The 14,032-nt window shown below is 43.3% G+C and overlaps 3 protein-coding genes across 7 annotated transcripts; 1 reads left to right on the top strand and 2 right to left on the bottom strand.

Moving 5' to 3' along the window:
• Positions 1-45: 45 nt before the first annotated feature.
• Positions 46-6,607, bottom strand: aldh6a1 (aldehyde dehydrogenase 6 family, member A1). Its single transcript, XM_085391850.1, has 12 exons — positions 6,469-6,607; positions 5,951-5,995; positions 5,789-5,863; positions 5,365-5,526; positions 4,864-4,942; positions 3,821-4,123; positions 3,435-3,556; positions 2,910-3,099; positions 2,245-2,426; positions 1,971-2,150; positions 962-1,060; positions 46-857 (listed from the first exon to the last, which is right to left on the bottom strand). Exons 1-12 carry the CDS (start codon positions 6,505-6,507, stop codon positions 753-755), a joined length of 1,581 nt encoding a protein of 526 aa, XP_085247976.1. The 5' UTR covers positions 6,508-6,607; the 3' UTR covers positions 46-752.
• A 185-nt stretch (positions 6,608-6,792) lies between these two features.
• On the top strand, positions 6,793-9,496 carry gstz1 (glutathione S-transferase zeta 1). 4 transcript variants are annotated; one of them, XM_085392197.1, is made up of 9 exons: positions 6,793-6,970; positions 7,278-7,329; positions 7,416-7,483; positions 7,622-7,741; positions 7,987-8,112; positions 8,254-8,329; positions 8,753-8,805; positions 8,889-8,938; positions 9,324-9,496. In XM_085392197.1, exons 1-9 carry the CDS (start codon positions 6,941-6,943, stop codon positions 9,448-9,450), a joined length of 702 nt encoding a protein of 233 aa, XP_085248323.1. In that variant the 5' UTR covers positions 6,793-6,940; the 3' UTR covers positions 9,451-9,496. The 4 variants fall into 4 exon arrangements, with proteins under 4 accessions (XP_085248323.1, XP_085248325.1, XP_085248324.1 ...); XM_085392199.1 differs by having other exon boundaries at positions 6,795-6,970; positions 7,661-7,741; XM_085392198.1 differs by lacking the exon at positions 6,793-6,970 and adding an exon at positions 6,980-7,198.
• Positions 9,497-9,501: 5 nt separating this feature from the next.
• On the bottom strand, positions 9,502-13,438 carry LOC146647115 (uncharacterized). Of its 2 annotated transcripts, none has more exons than XM_085391056.1 (13): positions 13,377-13,438; positions 13,105-13,275; positions 12,932-13,037; positions 12,265-12,390; positions 12,056-12,178; positions 11,790-11,967; positions 11,583-11,711; positions 11,254-11,441; positions 10,932-11,128; positions 10,763-10,854; positions 10,620-10,674; positions 10,294-10,391; positions 9,502-10,184 (listed from the first exon to the last, which is right to left on the bottom strand). In XM_085391056.1, the coding sequence occupies exons 1-13, from the start codon at positions 13,436-13,438 to the stop codon at positions 9,955-9,957; spliced, it is 1,755 nt and encodes a 584-aa protein (XP_085247182.1). In that variant the 3' UTR covers positions 9,502-9,954. The 2 variants fall into 2 exon arrangements, with proteins under 2 accessions (XP_085247182.1, XP_085247181.1); XM_085391055.1 differs by having other exon boundaries at positions 12,265-12,402.
• Between the last annotated feature and the right edge of the window lie 594 nt (positions 13,439-14,032).

Here is a 14,032-nt window from a genome sequence, read left to right on the forward strand (position 1 = left end):
AAAAAGAATGGATGGATAGATGTTTTTTTAAGTCATTTTTGAGGGGTTTTATCTTTTATTATGATAGAAAAGGTGAAAGTAGATTGGAAAGCTGGAAGAGAGCAGCAAATGGCTCAGGGCTGTTTCAAACCCAGGCCTGTAAAATTTACATCTTATCGGTCAGTTGCTCAATCCGGTGAGCTATAGTGTTGCCTGTGTATTGATAGATTTGATATAAAGTGTCAGCACATTGACGCTCTCTTATCTGATAAGTCATATACACAATACTAGAACGTAAGCTTGATGAGTATCAGTACAGTGCCGGTGCAGCATTTGCACATTAAGACACTTGATGAATGGATAAACATGAGGCACGTTTACAGGAAGATGCCTCATTGTGGCAGAGGAGAAAAGGGGGTCATGGGAGGAGAGGTGTAAGATAGCATAATCAAAGGCAACCGGTGTGACTCCAGGCAGCTTTCATTTCTGTGAAACACAAACACAGCAAGTGTATAAGAGTTTCAGCAGGTGCTGTATTTCTGGAAATGACATTGACCCAATAATGTTACAGAACTTTTGGATTGCCTTAGTGTTGTCCCCTCACACAATAGCCACATATACATATCTAATATAAAGCCTTTTAATCTGGGGATTATTTATTTATAACTTGTATTTATGAGCTATTCACAGGTGACATATGAATCTGCTTTTGCAAGTGGAGCGTTTGACGTCTCCTGGTTTACAAGAGTAATCAGCAGCGACTGGATGAGCATTTAGCGTCCCATGGTAGGCATGGTAACGGCAGGACTTTTTAAGGTGGCATCTTCAGCTTTCCATTGTGCGGTGACGGTTTTGATCTGTGTGTAGAACTGGATGCCCTGAAGAGCAAAAATAAAAGCGTTTACATCACATTAAGACAGCTGCTGTGTTTTTACTCTCACAGGCCCAACGACAGGATCCATTTGTTTTAGTTGCCACTCACTTGTTTTCCGTAGAAGTTCATGTCCCCTCTGAAGGATCCCCTCGATCCAGTGAAGGAGAACATTGGCAGCGGCACCGGGATTGGAACATTGACTCCCACCTGCAGAAAACAAGCATTGTCCCTTTCATTTCCATAAGTGTAAGGTTTGTAAAACAATTCCCTCAGGTCCTAAATTGCTAGGGACAAGCGAGACTCAGCTGATGAGAGATGCGGTACGTGCGTGCTGTTTACAAAGCAAGCTTACACGATCGCACAAAACAGAGATAAACCTGTGGCTTTTATTTGATGTGTGAAAACAAAGCGTGCTCTTACGAAAAAGGGAGGAAAACAAAAAATATATAAAAATAAAGTTTTGTTGCGAAAACACCAAGAGGCACGGCATGGTTGGTTTAGTGTGTTTTAAACAACGGGAATAGGTTTGCATACTTGGGCCTTTTGGCAAAGGTGCATGGGAGAAAAGAAAAAAAAAAAAAACAGAAAAGTAGATGTTTGTTGCATGGAGGTTTGGAGACGAGTACGGCACATGGCCTGCACAACATTCCCCGACATGTGAACAGCAAACACAGGGCATAACTAGGCTCCACAGGCAAACAAACAGGATGGCCATGTTTTTACTTAACTGTTAAATACGCACCTAGAAATCCCTTTTGAGATTTAATTTTAACAATTCTCACCACCAACTCCCCTCTTCCCCTGAATACTACCTGGAAAAGTTTCTATGCATCCCTATTTTTATTTAACAGAAGCATATTTGCTGTTGCTATTTGCGACTTTCTTGGGTGTGGATGTGGAGGGGAAAAAGGGGGTTGCTTAAGGTGTGCATTTTGGGTAGGGAGCAAATAAGGGTATGCTCAACATGGAAAATAATTGTTTTTATTTAATGTGTGAAGGCTTTCAAACAAATATGATGTTCTCTCCGCTTGAGATGGTGCATAGAAACGACAGAGCGGCGTGAATGTCTCCTTTCTCCCTTGAACGAGCTGCACATTTGGACGCAGCGGCCACTCACCTGGCCCACATCCACCTCGTGAGTATATTTGCGTGCGGTGGCACCGTTTGTGGTGAAGATGGCTGTACCGTTGCCATAGGGGTTCTTGTTAACCAAACTGATGGCGTTGTCCAGGGAGTCTGCCTCCAGAACGACCAGCACGGGCCCAAAGATCTCCTCGGTGTAGCACTTCATCTGAGGCTGAAAGAGCGCACAACGGAGCACTTTCACAGACTGCAGACATCTTTGTAATATCACTCACGTGCAAGTACTTTTAACACATGAAGCCTCATACTGTGACGTTGCCGAGGATGGTAGGTCCCACAAAGTTGCCGTTCTCGTAACCTTTGACTTTAATATTTCGGCCATCCAGTAGCAGCTTTGCTCCCTCCTCCACGCCGCTCTGGATCAGACTGCAGACTCTGTTCCTGGCTTGGGGAGAGATCAGAGGCCCCAGATCTGCACCAGGCTGGTCTCCTAGCAGGGCCCCAAAAAACAAACAGCTATAAGGTTACACGTTCTGTCACTTGACTGATGCGAACAAACTATGGGCACTGACATTTCGTTGGCCACAAAAGCCAGGACAAGGGGCACTTTGAGGCACTCCCTCTAAAATGGATTCTTGCGGGTTTCCTGTGTAATGTACAAATTAAACTTCATATCGCTGTAAACACACAGACTCATTCTCCATTTTACTTCACATCAACTTCTTTTCTCATAGGATTTGATCCTCTAGACCGCCATTTAGGCCCGAGCCGCAGATCTGGCCACAAATTTGCAGCATGGCTGACTCAACAAGCCCAGCTGACTCCCAATGTGAAGTTACAACAGGCCATAAGGCGAGAGGTGAGGTTAGGGCGGTGTGGGTGGCCCCGAGATGAATAAAACCAAAAAGGACCTTGGGGGAAACGCGCTCAGGAGAACAGGAGAGGCCGAGGTGAAGGCGATGGGGCGTGGTACCTGCATCCACGCGCAGAGCTTTGGCACGTTCCACCAGCTCCGGCAGCCAGCTACGCGCCTCGCCCACCAGTATGGCTGTGGACAGAGCCATGCAGCGTTGTCCCGCTGCCCCGAACGCCGCGCCCACAAGCTGGTTCAGAGTGTTCTCCTTGTTGGCATCAGGCATCACCACACCATGGTTCTTGGCTCCCTACAGTACACAAGAAGTGGTTAGCCCTTTGCCGTTTGATCTCCACATTACAGCAACTGGTTAGTCACAAGCAGGGACATAAAAATCAGGGAATTAGATTAGAAACAAACGACCTACAAATTTCACATTGTAAACTTGGTCCACATTTCAGTCCACGTGAGGCAATGGAACATTTCCAGTTCGCAATCTGGGCCTTTTTAAATGTGATGCACAGCTGCACCATGCACATGCACTCCTCAGTACCATTGGGCGACACAAACACTTGAAACTGTTGGCCAATGCTGCCACCTTCTGGATGTTTAAAGCACATGTCAGACATTAAAACTGTTGCTCACCATGTTGGACTGCACCCTTTTGCCATTTTTAGAGCCCCTCTCATAAATATACTCCCCTGCTTGATTTGAGCCAACAAAGCTGATAGCCTTGATGGCCGGATGGTCACAGATGAAGTTCACAGCTGTAAGAGGAAGACAGTTACAGAGATGACTTAAGTAATGGCAGGTGATTACGGTTTATGATTTAGAGCAAATGTAGATATCTTCATTGTTACACACATTGTTTTTCTGCCAAGATAACTACATTTTCTATCTGAATGATGGATTTAAAAAAAAAAAAAAAAAAAAAAAAAAAAAGGATTTATTGGCGGTAATTTGAGGCTTTAAGCTTATTTGTCGAACATCTTTACATCTTACTGTAACATTACACAGCCACCAGCTCTTACCGTCGTGTTGGCCGTGGATGATGTTGAGCGTTCCATCTGGAGCGCCAGCATCCTGCAGCATCTTAGCCAGCAGCATGGCGCATGTGGGCACACGCTCCGAGGGCTTCAGCAGGTACGTGTTGCCACATACCATGCCCATAGGGAACATCCACAGGGGGATCATGGCCGGGAAGTTGAAGGGGGCAATGCCGGCACACACCCCAAGGGGAAGGCGATAGGTGTAAGTGTCCATGTCTTTGGAGATGGAGGGCAGGGTTTCCCCGAGCATCAGGGAGGTGATGCTGCAGGTGTGTTCTACCACCTCTGCACAGAAAGAAGTATGAACCATAGTATGGTCAGGTTTAGCAATTAAAGGATGACTGGCATCTTTTCATTTCACGAGATTTTGTCCTTATGTTCAACACCCCTGGCAGTAGTTGGTTATTTATGTGCACAGGCACGACATTTAAACAAAAGCATGTGTGTGTCAGCTGCTACACCAGGATAAAGTTAGCAAAGGTAGATATCGTGATCTGCATTTTATTAAAATGATGATTCAAGTATGATGTAAACATGAAATATTTTTATTATAATGACAACTCCAGCTGTCACAGATACATTATTTTTTATTCTAAGCCAATTTATACAACTACGTCAATAAAAAAACCGGGCATATGAAGATGATCTAAAACACCATCTCCATGAAAGAAATAACAGACATAACAAACCACATCAAATCACTGAATTTGAACTAATAATTTTTTCAGGAGCAACTTTGTTAGTTCACATATTACTAAAAACTCATCTCCTTACTGTCCCAGGCCAATTGTTGCATGTTATTTACTATCATAGAAAGGCCTAAAAATATCAAAATTTAATCTTCCACAGAATCAGTCATGTAATAAACCACCCTCTGTCCCACTTGTCCCATATACAAGATGAAACAGATTAACAGATTCCTGTAAATGAGTTAAGAGCCTACACAAAATGCAAATATTTAACCACTTGTTGCTCAATGACAAAAAGGACATCTGTGTGCATGTGTGTGTGTCAGACACACTTACGCAATCCTCTGAACACATCTCCCTCTGCATCTGCAAGGGTCTTCCCCTGCTCCACTGTGATGGCCTTGGCAAGTTCTTTCTGAAACGCATGAGGACGCTGTATCAGCTATATAGCCTAAAGTCAAGTTTCACTCAAACAAGAGCTCTGAACTACTGTGGACGGACTAACATGCTGTCTGTCCATCTGTTCATTCATCCATCCAAGCCCACGGCTGGAGTGGGGCTGGATACGAGCTGTCATATGGTGAGAGGTGGGGTGCACTCTGAACAAGTCACTAGCCTATTGCAGGGCTAACGCAGAGACATAGCCAGTCTAAAATCTCCAGTTAACCTAACACGCATGTCTTTGAACTTTGGGAGGAAGCCAGAGTACCCAGAGAGAAGAGGGAGACCTAAGAACCTCTCTCTGTGAGGCAACGGTGAGTCCACGCTCTTGTTTGATTCATTAATTAAACAAGGCTGAATGTGTTTTTACTTTCAGAGCACCTTACGGTGACTTACAATATTGTCCTTGATAAGCTGCTGATAGCGCAGAAAAACCTGCTGTCGAGCCAAGATGGAGGTCTCAGACCAGGAGCGAAAGGCTCTGGAGCATGAGTCTACAGCAGCCAGCATCTCCTCCTGGGTGGCTTTGGGCACGCGGGTGATCACCTCATTGGTAGCCTGTGAAAGTGGAAAAAAGTCATGATCTCTAAGCTGGATTTTTTTTAAACACTAAAAATAAGTGCTAATTTATACTGCTCATTCAATAATGCCAAATCTGAATCTAAATGTTGACGTGGGATGCCCATCTACACAAACCAGTCTGGACCAGTATGTCCAGGTTAAGCAACTCCATACTGTACAAGCACAGTGTGGTGAGGCATCAGTATACATTCACCTCAACTAATAATGGATGTTGCCAAGAAATACTAGAAGTACTTACAGGATTGTGAATATCCAGCCATTCCGAGGACTTGGATTCAACAAACTTCCCATCAATAAACAGTTTGGTGGTGGGCTGTGAGGAAAGATATCAGCATTTACTCGTAGGGTTGATTATCTCTGAAATGTATTACCAGATTAACAGTTACTCATAAGCACTCACCACAGAGGAGGAGGAGTAGCACAGTCGGCCGACTCTAAATGGAACCTGTGAAAGCGGCACAGCAGGGAGTCAAATCGCTAAAAGTAGCAAAAACTGCAGTATTTATCCATCCTAGAAGTACAACGTGCTGTTTCATTTGCACATTTTGTCAACCAGCTGCAGCCTGTTGGCCGATTAGATTAATGTGCAACTACTGAGTGTGGAGTTGTGAAAATGGGGACAAAGTCAAGCTGAGTGAAGCGGACTGAGAGAAGGAATGCGGTCCAGGCTGCAGGTGCACGGGTAGACTTCTTTGCGCTTAAATGCACCTGCAGCTGAACACGAGTAGAAAAACTTTCTTCATGTTATAAATCAGCTCTTGAAGGCATAAAATTATTATTATTACTTTTAATCCTCTTAAGATTTTTGAACTGAGGAAAAACGTTATTCCTCCCCTGTAAAGGAATGCACGGACATAACTTCTGCAGGACACTGTGTCAACAATCAGAGCTGACCACACGCTGCCACTTGCACTTTACCTTGGTCCTGAACGCTGATCTCAGAGCTGTTGACGCCATTCTGGGATATCATGTGCTACGCCGAACTGATTTGACCCACTGTGCAGGCAGGTAGCGCGGTGGCCAGCAGAAGACAGCATTCAGCTTTCCACCCCACAGATGTGAATCACCTGTGGGCGGGCTCTGGGGAAATTGAGGCTTCCTAAAGGCTCCAAATTCGCCCTCTCACTAATAACGCAGCGTGATTGGGTTCTCGAGATTGCCTTCTGTCCAATCACGACTCCAGCTTTTGGATTAAACCCGCCCTAGCTATGGAACGCCACAAACTATTGGCTAATTAAACCAGTCAGTTCTCCTGTCAGGAAGTGTGTCTCAGCTGAGCTGTATCCACACGCAGTTTTGAACAAAGTGGGACTTTGCTGTAAAGTGTGTGATCTTTAAGCGATCAGTGGCCCTTATCCAAAAGATTAAAGTGTTATCGCAGCCAGCGACAATGCGCTTGTCGTTAGCCTGCCTCGCTAAGGTACTGTCACTGTTCGCCGGGTGTTATGTGTGCATCAGCTGCTTAATTTCAACCATATGAAGCCCAATGGTGCTTAGTCATGGACCAAAGAGTAGGTAGGAGGGAGTTTAGGGGACACATCCTATTGGCTGCTCAAAGTGGATGAGATTTTTTGTAGAAAAAGTACTTGCAGTAACTGATCCAGTCTAGTCGAGGGAAATCTACAGAAGTATGGCAACTCAGACTAAGGTGAACCCACTGCATAAAACCACAAAGCAAAACTGACTTTGTTTCCAAACTGACTTAACATTTTCTGTTTTCTGTTCAGCCCATACTTCACGGATACTTCAGAAGCTCCTGCTCCTGGAGGGTTCGCATTGGTAAGTCATGCCCTGGGAATGTTCAGCTAAGCTTTGGTGTAACTTTTTTTTTTATCACTAAGGTAATGAACTTGTTTGTGCACCAGCTTTTGCTCTAAAAGGTGTTGAATATGACCAGCTTCCAGTCAATCTGATCAAAGATGGAGGGCAGCAGGTACAGTGTGCAGACAAACATGACACTTTCTGCATGATTGCTTGAATATTAAAGAGTCCAAAATCCTGCTAAAACAATATGAAGTTTCTTAACAAGGTGCTGTCTTAAACAATAAAACCATGCATTTCTTTTTTAAAGTCATGTGTTAGTCTGACAGTGGCTCTCTCTGTGCCAAAGCTTACTGAGGAGTACAAAGCGCTAAACCCCATGCAACAAGTGCCTGCAGTGGAAATTGATGGCACCACTCTCTCTCAGTCGGTGAGTCTGCTTCCATAACACTGTCATGTTATCTTATTACATTTACTGAATATTTTGGTAATACTGGTAACAGTTCTAGTAAAAACCTGACTTGTTTTCTAACCTTTAAGCATTTGCAGGTAGTTACTTTGTAATTTCAAATAAAATACATTAAAATTCCATTTAATTACACCTTTAGTCGGTGTATTTTTAATTACACCATGTAACATTAAAAAAACGTTACCAAAATTCTTTTGTTTATGTAGCTGGCAGTGATCCAGTACATCGATGAGACCAGACCAGGACCCCGTCTTCTTCCAGCAGACCCAAAGGCGCGTGCCCAGGTTAGGATGATAAGTGACCTCATTGCCTCGGGTATACAGCCCCTGCAGGTAAGCAGAACACAGTCCACAATGCCATCAGTTCAAATCTCTACTCTGGTTCACAAAAAATCCATGCTTGCAATGTCAAGGTCAACCTGCAAGACCAGTAACTTTATCTTTTTTTTTTTTTTTAATTCCTGGACTTCGCAGAATTTGTATGTAATCCAGAAAATAGGAGCGGAGAAGATGCAGTGGTCTCAGCACTTCATCGATCGTGGTTTTCAAGGTAAGCGGAAGCCTGTCATCTACTCCTCTATGCTTCGTTTTAATTTTAAATGCGGAGAACTGCACTCTGAAAACACTTTGTTTTACACAGCAGATGATGAACACAGAGTTGCCTCTATAAGTGCACATTTTTGCTGTCATTACAAAGCGTGACTCATCAGCTTAACCATCCTGCTTTGCTTTAATGTCGCAAGCAGGAAGGCTTTTAAAACTGATGATGATGATTAAATCAACAGTGATCCATTCCTGAGAACTTAACACAGAAGTACAAACTTTTCTGTTCTCCTAATATTTACATTTCCAAACTTTCCAAAGTAATAATCTAGTTCTGCCCCACATTTGACACCCCTGCTCTATACATTAGAAACATGAAGTGATGAGAAAAATGCCAATGTGTTTTACATGCATGCGTTATTACCCCCAGCTCTTGAGCCAATTCTGAAGCAAACAGCGGGGAAATACTGTGTAGGCGATGAGGTAAGAACATGAATATATCACAGGACAACATCTGGGCAATTTCCAGCACAAAGATTACTTCTTACTTTCTGCTTCTCTTTTAGATTTCCATGGCAGACATCTGTCTGGTCCCACAGGTCTACAACGCAGAGAGGTATGCTATGAGAAGTTTCATAAAACTGCAATAGAAGCGCTACTTTAATAGAGATGGGCTTTCCACAAAATCCAATTTACATATTTTCCCTCTGGCGTGCAGTGCTGTTTCTCTGTCTAGTGCGTTTTGTTCGAGCTGACCAGCATTTAAGATGGTGGCTATAAAAACATCTGCCTTGTTTTAAATATGATGGAACCAGATGAAACTAGTTGTGCCACAAAGCGTCAAATAATACATTTGGAAGGTTAGCAGCAGCATCTCTTTCCAGAAATCAGAACAATTTACTTCTATTATATTCAAGAGAAGGCAGAGATCCCAAAACATGATATAACCTCGAAACAGCCTGTACAGGGAAGCATCACCACTATGTTTTTAATGTCTACAGGTTCAAAGTGGATGTGGGGAAGTATCCAACCATCAAACGGCTAAATGAGGCTTTACTTGAGATTGAAGCTTTCCAAGTGAGCCACCCATCACGCCAACCAGATACACCTGATGATCTGCGTGCTTAGTACAAAGCCACTGAGAAGTTGTTTGTGTTAAATAAAATGACTGAAAAGCGACTCTGTTCCACTGCAGTTACTTTAAATGACAAGAAAGGTTCAAGTAAAAAAAAATTTATTAGTATTTTAGCATGAAATTGAACTATGACTTTAATTTGCCTTTTTAAAAAAAACAAAAAAACAAACAAACCACCATACAGATACGTGGAGAGGTGGTACGGGACAATAATGTGTTTAAAAAAAACCCAAAAAAAAACAAAAAAAAAAAAAACCCCAACGCTCAGATTTGCTATGCAAAGTGGAAAACCTCTCGTCTCACTGTTCGCAGCGCATTGCCTGATGGTGATTTTCGAAGACACATAATAAAGTAAAAGAATCACACAGGAGACACATGAATAGAAAGTCATTGCAACAAAACACAAAGCAGAAGAATTAGTCTTCCAGACAAAACGCTCTTCTCATGTCTGATCACATCACGGGCCATGGTGGCTAAAAACTGTTTCCAATTTGGACTCATTTGTCAAAAGGAATCTCCACGGTGCATTTGATTGTGTCATCATAAAAGGAACCAGAGCAGTCCGACCCACCAAACACCAGCAATGCACACTGGATTTTAACATTTTCACCCTGTCCATGTGTCCCAGTGTCTCTTAGGATAGCGCTGCCCAAAAGCATCATGCTGTGTCCAGCACGAGGCCTGGAGCAAAGCAGGGGAGACACCAGTGAAGTCCACATATTCGTATCTGGGGGAGAAAAGAAATGAAGCTCGATTAAAAAGCAGCTGATTTCATCAATATTGATGCTTCGTGCAAAATAGCAATAATACTGAAGAAAAAAAAAAAACCTGCTCACCTGTATTAAAGATGTGAACATCCTGCAGGGCTCCAATTGCACTGCACCCTCCACTGACTAAAATCCTGTTGTCTGAAACTGGGAGTGCTGCATGAAACCTGTCAATTAATATATAAAGAGGTTTTATCTGTATCATTGTTATGGCCAATCTTTACATATTCTTAAATATGAATTATGTTCAGCTAAAAGAAAAGAATAATCTCACTAGGATGAATTTTGTGTTAAACAACATTAAAATTGCACTTGACTCTTTCTGGGATGCCCAAGGATACTACAACCAGATGGCTACATGGATGACATTTATCAAGGTTGATTAGTTTACTCACCCTCGAGGCAGCGGTGGCATGTTCCCACTCTTCACAGCTGTGTACTCCATAAATCCTGCACTCAGTAGGGAAAATGTAAGAATCAGTGCAATCCTGGACACTCTGTTTCAATCTAAGGCGGTCAGTGGCGGTCTTTATCTTACCCAGATCTAACACATGGAGGTCGTTAAAGTAAGCAGCTGTCTTGCGTCCACCGAATATGATCAACTTCTGAGACAGAAGCGTAGTCGTGTGCCTGTTAAAAAGCATGAAATTAGCATTCCTGAGAATTAAGAAAGCACTTAGGGTACAGTAAATTTACTGAAGACTGACCCAAACCGAGGCAGAGGTCTGTCCCCTTCCACAATGGGCTGGTACCAGAGTCCAAACTCTGGGTTGAAGATGTATAGAGCATTACTGCAGGATTTATCCCCTGAGGAAAGGCTTGACTGAACTCCTCCAAAGACAAAAAGTTCTTTTTTGTAAAAGGCTGCAGAGTGATACGCTAAATTTGGAACGCTGCCTTTTGCCTTAAGGATGGGAAATATCCACAAATACAGCAATGAAAAGAAAAGAAAAAACAAAGAGCCTATTTCACATACACGTACATGCTTTTAAAGAATGTGAAAACGCAGCATGTTAACAACAAACCCACATTGACAAGCTTCCACTTCCAGGTCAGAGTATTAAGGATGTACAGCTCCGTGTAGCGCCGACCCTCCCTCAGGCCACCGTAAACAAAGACTGCTCTAGAGTCTGGGTCATAGGTTGCAGTGTGTCCTCGGGCACAGGGTGGTTCAGGTCCAGAAGCAGAGGAGTTCAGCGGGAACCAGAAGTCACCGTCTGAAAAGAGGTCAGGTAACGATTAAGTACAAATGCTTCCTCCACCGGTGCCGCACACCTTCACTCTAGTGACATGCTTTATAGATACAGGGAGCTAATATACATATATGGCCAGATGTATATTCAGCAAAGTCCACTGACCCAACTCGAGCTTCCACAGGGAGTCTTTGCAGTAGTTTTGTTCTGAAGTCTCCCCTCCAATGAGGATGGCAGTATCAGGGTCACTCAGACACATGGTGTGGCACCAACGCTTTGACGGACACGCTGAAACTAATCACAAATCTTTGTAAAAGCCACTTCTGTGCAATCCTGTGTAATCCCAATATTTTTTTCCTTTTTGCCTCTGACCTCCTCTGTTCTCACTCTTTATGAGCACAGTCATTTCTTCTTGACCGTTTATCCCGGATGACCTCATCTTCTTAGGGGTCGAAGCTTGGTCTACATCCTCTGAGAGGCTGTCCACGTCCTCAGAGCTCCACCTCAGTTGGCCTCTCCTACCAATGACTGTACGTCTGGGTGTCTTTTCCTTCCAGTCACACAGAGCGCACAGCAGACCTGCGTCAGTTACTGCCCTCACATGCAGACACTAACATACACCTAAGGATAACACTCACTGTAGGCCACACTGGAGGTTTATTCCCCACAGCGGAGTCACTGGTGTCGACTTTATTGACTTGGACCTCAGCAAAGCACACGCTGTCGCTCCTGTCGCTCAGGTGTGAGGTCTCAGAAGTCACCTGGATTTGTATTAATTGAACAATCATGACGCTCGAAAACCAAAGTGTGCATTCCCACTGAACTATTTTGGCCCCGTTTATCTCACCGTTTCACTTTCAGCATCTTGGGTGTGTAATGTGGTGGAATGATCGGTCACATCGTGCCCTTCGGGGAACAAGCATTTCCTTTGAACCAAAGGGGTACTGCTGAAGACGCTGGAGTTGTCCTGTGGCTGGTCACAAGTCTTGGCAAGAAATAAGTGAAATGCCACTATGCAATATCAGCTACAGACTGCTTTTTTGTTTTAAATCCCACATATAGGCATGATGCCTAGCACTCTGACGCAAAGAAAGCAGGGAGTGTAATGGAAACTAGCACAAAGAAATGAATATTAAATGACAATATATGCCATAAAGCTATTTATAGCAAGGTGAAAATGGTGGAATCAGATTCTGTTTTCCAAGAGTTATTTATAAAAAAAAAAAAAAAAAAAGCAGTCAGCATAAGATATTAGGTTAAACTTCACCTTCCTTTTAGGCTTATTGTATCTACTCAGTACAGGAGTTGGATTAATTGCATTCAGATAAGCTATATTTGCCCTTTGCATGCTATAACCTGTAGCCTGAACAGTTTGTGTGTTTTAAAGTGAGGCTATATGTAAATTCCCCACTGCATTTAACCATTAGTAAAATAACCCAGACTTTCCCCACACAAACATGAGCTCTACGTGAGTTTTTTCGGATCTGGTCGCGCTAAATACTTGTGTTTTGTACCTCTCCAGAGACTGTGAGTAAAATCTTGCCATAAACTCCCCTCCTGCCCCTCTCTGCAGCCACTTTGACCATCTCTGGGCTCCAGTCACCTTCCCAAGTCAGACACCTGAGCACAAAGAGATGTCAGCAAACTCTAGTTTACAAATTCACAACCTTGCGGCTACTTCACGAACCTAAATTGAGAGGACAGAATCCCAATTTTCTGAGCTGGTACTTCTGCACTGACCAGAACCTCGACTGAAATTGTGGTCAAACTGCATTCCCACTGTCCCAGACCGAAGATGACCAGCTGCTTAGGAAGAGGCAGCGGGACATGGACTTGAAAGCACCTCCGGTTAGATTTGCTGTGAAGAGTGAGTCCAAGTAGTGATTCTTCGCGTCCTTAATAATCTGTCAACATGGTTTTTTAAAATTATTATTATTATGTATTTATCAAACGACATACCTAATAAACTGGCGGGGGACGTCACGCAAAGACCAAAGGACATAAAAATTCAGTCTCCCCATGTTGTTTTACGGATCCAATACGTTCTGAGAGCAGCAAACATCGGCGGTACTTAGATCTCCAGTGCTAACCTCTGATTGGCCGAGAGGAGCTCGAGGCCGTGGTGAACACGCACAGGTGAGAGGTCAAAGTAATTAAGTAATAGGCCCCCTAGTGGATCTGCTGGTTGGACTCCAGATGCCTCACTGCCTTTCTATATGTCTTTGGATAAAGGGAAGTCAAGTGTATGACTGAACATCTATCCATTCGCTTAGCAAATTCAAGATCTTTGTCTCATAACAAAAATAAAAATAAAATAGTTACAATTTAAACTCTAAACACCAAATATCTGCTATCAGTATTTATTATGGATCTGTGCGGGCTAACTGAATAGACTTTCAAAGTCATTTCATTGTTTTATAGACACACAATTGATTGGCATGATCAAATTTCGTCAGTCATATTTGCTTCACGTATTATTGGTGATCAAGTGAGAACCTCCACTGCACTAATAGCAATATCAGATGAGAGTTCTAGCTTCTCTCATCAGTAGGTGAGAGTGGGGCCGCTTAGGCACGAGGTCCATCCAGGAAATGTGGCTTGTGGCTACCATCTCT

Source organism: Rhamphochromis longiceps, linkage group LG19 (assembly GCF_057381845.1).
Source record: "Rhamphochromis longiceps isolate RC_006_pf linkage group LG19, R_longiceps_female_GT1.1, whole genome shotgun sequence".
NCBI classification, from domain to species: Eukaryota; Metazoa; Chordata; class Actinopteri; order Cichliformes; family Cichlidae; genus Rhamphochromis; species Rhamphochromis longiceps.

Excerpts from the sequence above, each read along its gene's own strand:
- gstz1 (XM_085392197.1), top strand. The coding sequence starts at position 6,941 with ATGCGCTTGTCGTTAGCCTGCCTCGCTAAG. Across the intron at positions 7,330-7,415 it reads CTCCTGGAGGGTTCGCATTG|CTTTTGCTCTAAAAGGTGTT; the intron begins GTAAGTCATGCC and ends TTTGTGCACCAG. Across the intron at positions 7,484-7,621 it reads TCAAAGATGGAGGGCAGCAG|TCATGTGTTAGTCTGACAGT; the intron begins GTACAGTGTGCA and ends TCTTTTTTAAAG.
- LOC146647115 (XM_085391055.1), bottom strand. The coding sequence starts at position 13,438 with ATGGGGAGACTGAATTTTTATGTCCTTTGGTCTTTGCGTGACGTCCCC. Across the intron at positions 13,276-13,376 it reads GTCCCCCGCCAGTTTATTAG|CAAATCTAACCGGAGGTGCT; the intron begins GTATGTCGTTTG and ends CACTCTTCACAG. Across the intron at positions 11,968-12,055 it reads AACCTCCAGTGTGGCCTACA|GAAAAGACACCCAGACGTAC; the intron begins GTGAGTGTTATC and ends TGTGACTGGAAG.
- aldh6a1 (XM_085391850.1), bottom strand. The coding sequence starts at position 6,507 with ATGGCGTCAACAGCTCTGAGATCAGCGTTCAGGACCAAG. Across the intron at positions 5,864-5,950 it reads GCTACTCCTCCTCCTCTGTG|CCCACCACCAAACTGTTTAT; the intron begins GTGAGTGCTTAT and ends CTTTCCTCACAG. Across the intron at positions 1,061-1,970 it reads ACGAGGTGGATGTGGGCCAG|GTGGGAGTCAATGTTCCAAT; the intron begins GTGAGTGGCCGC and ends TGTTTTCTGCAG.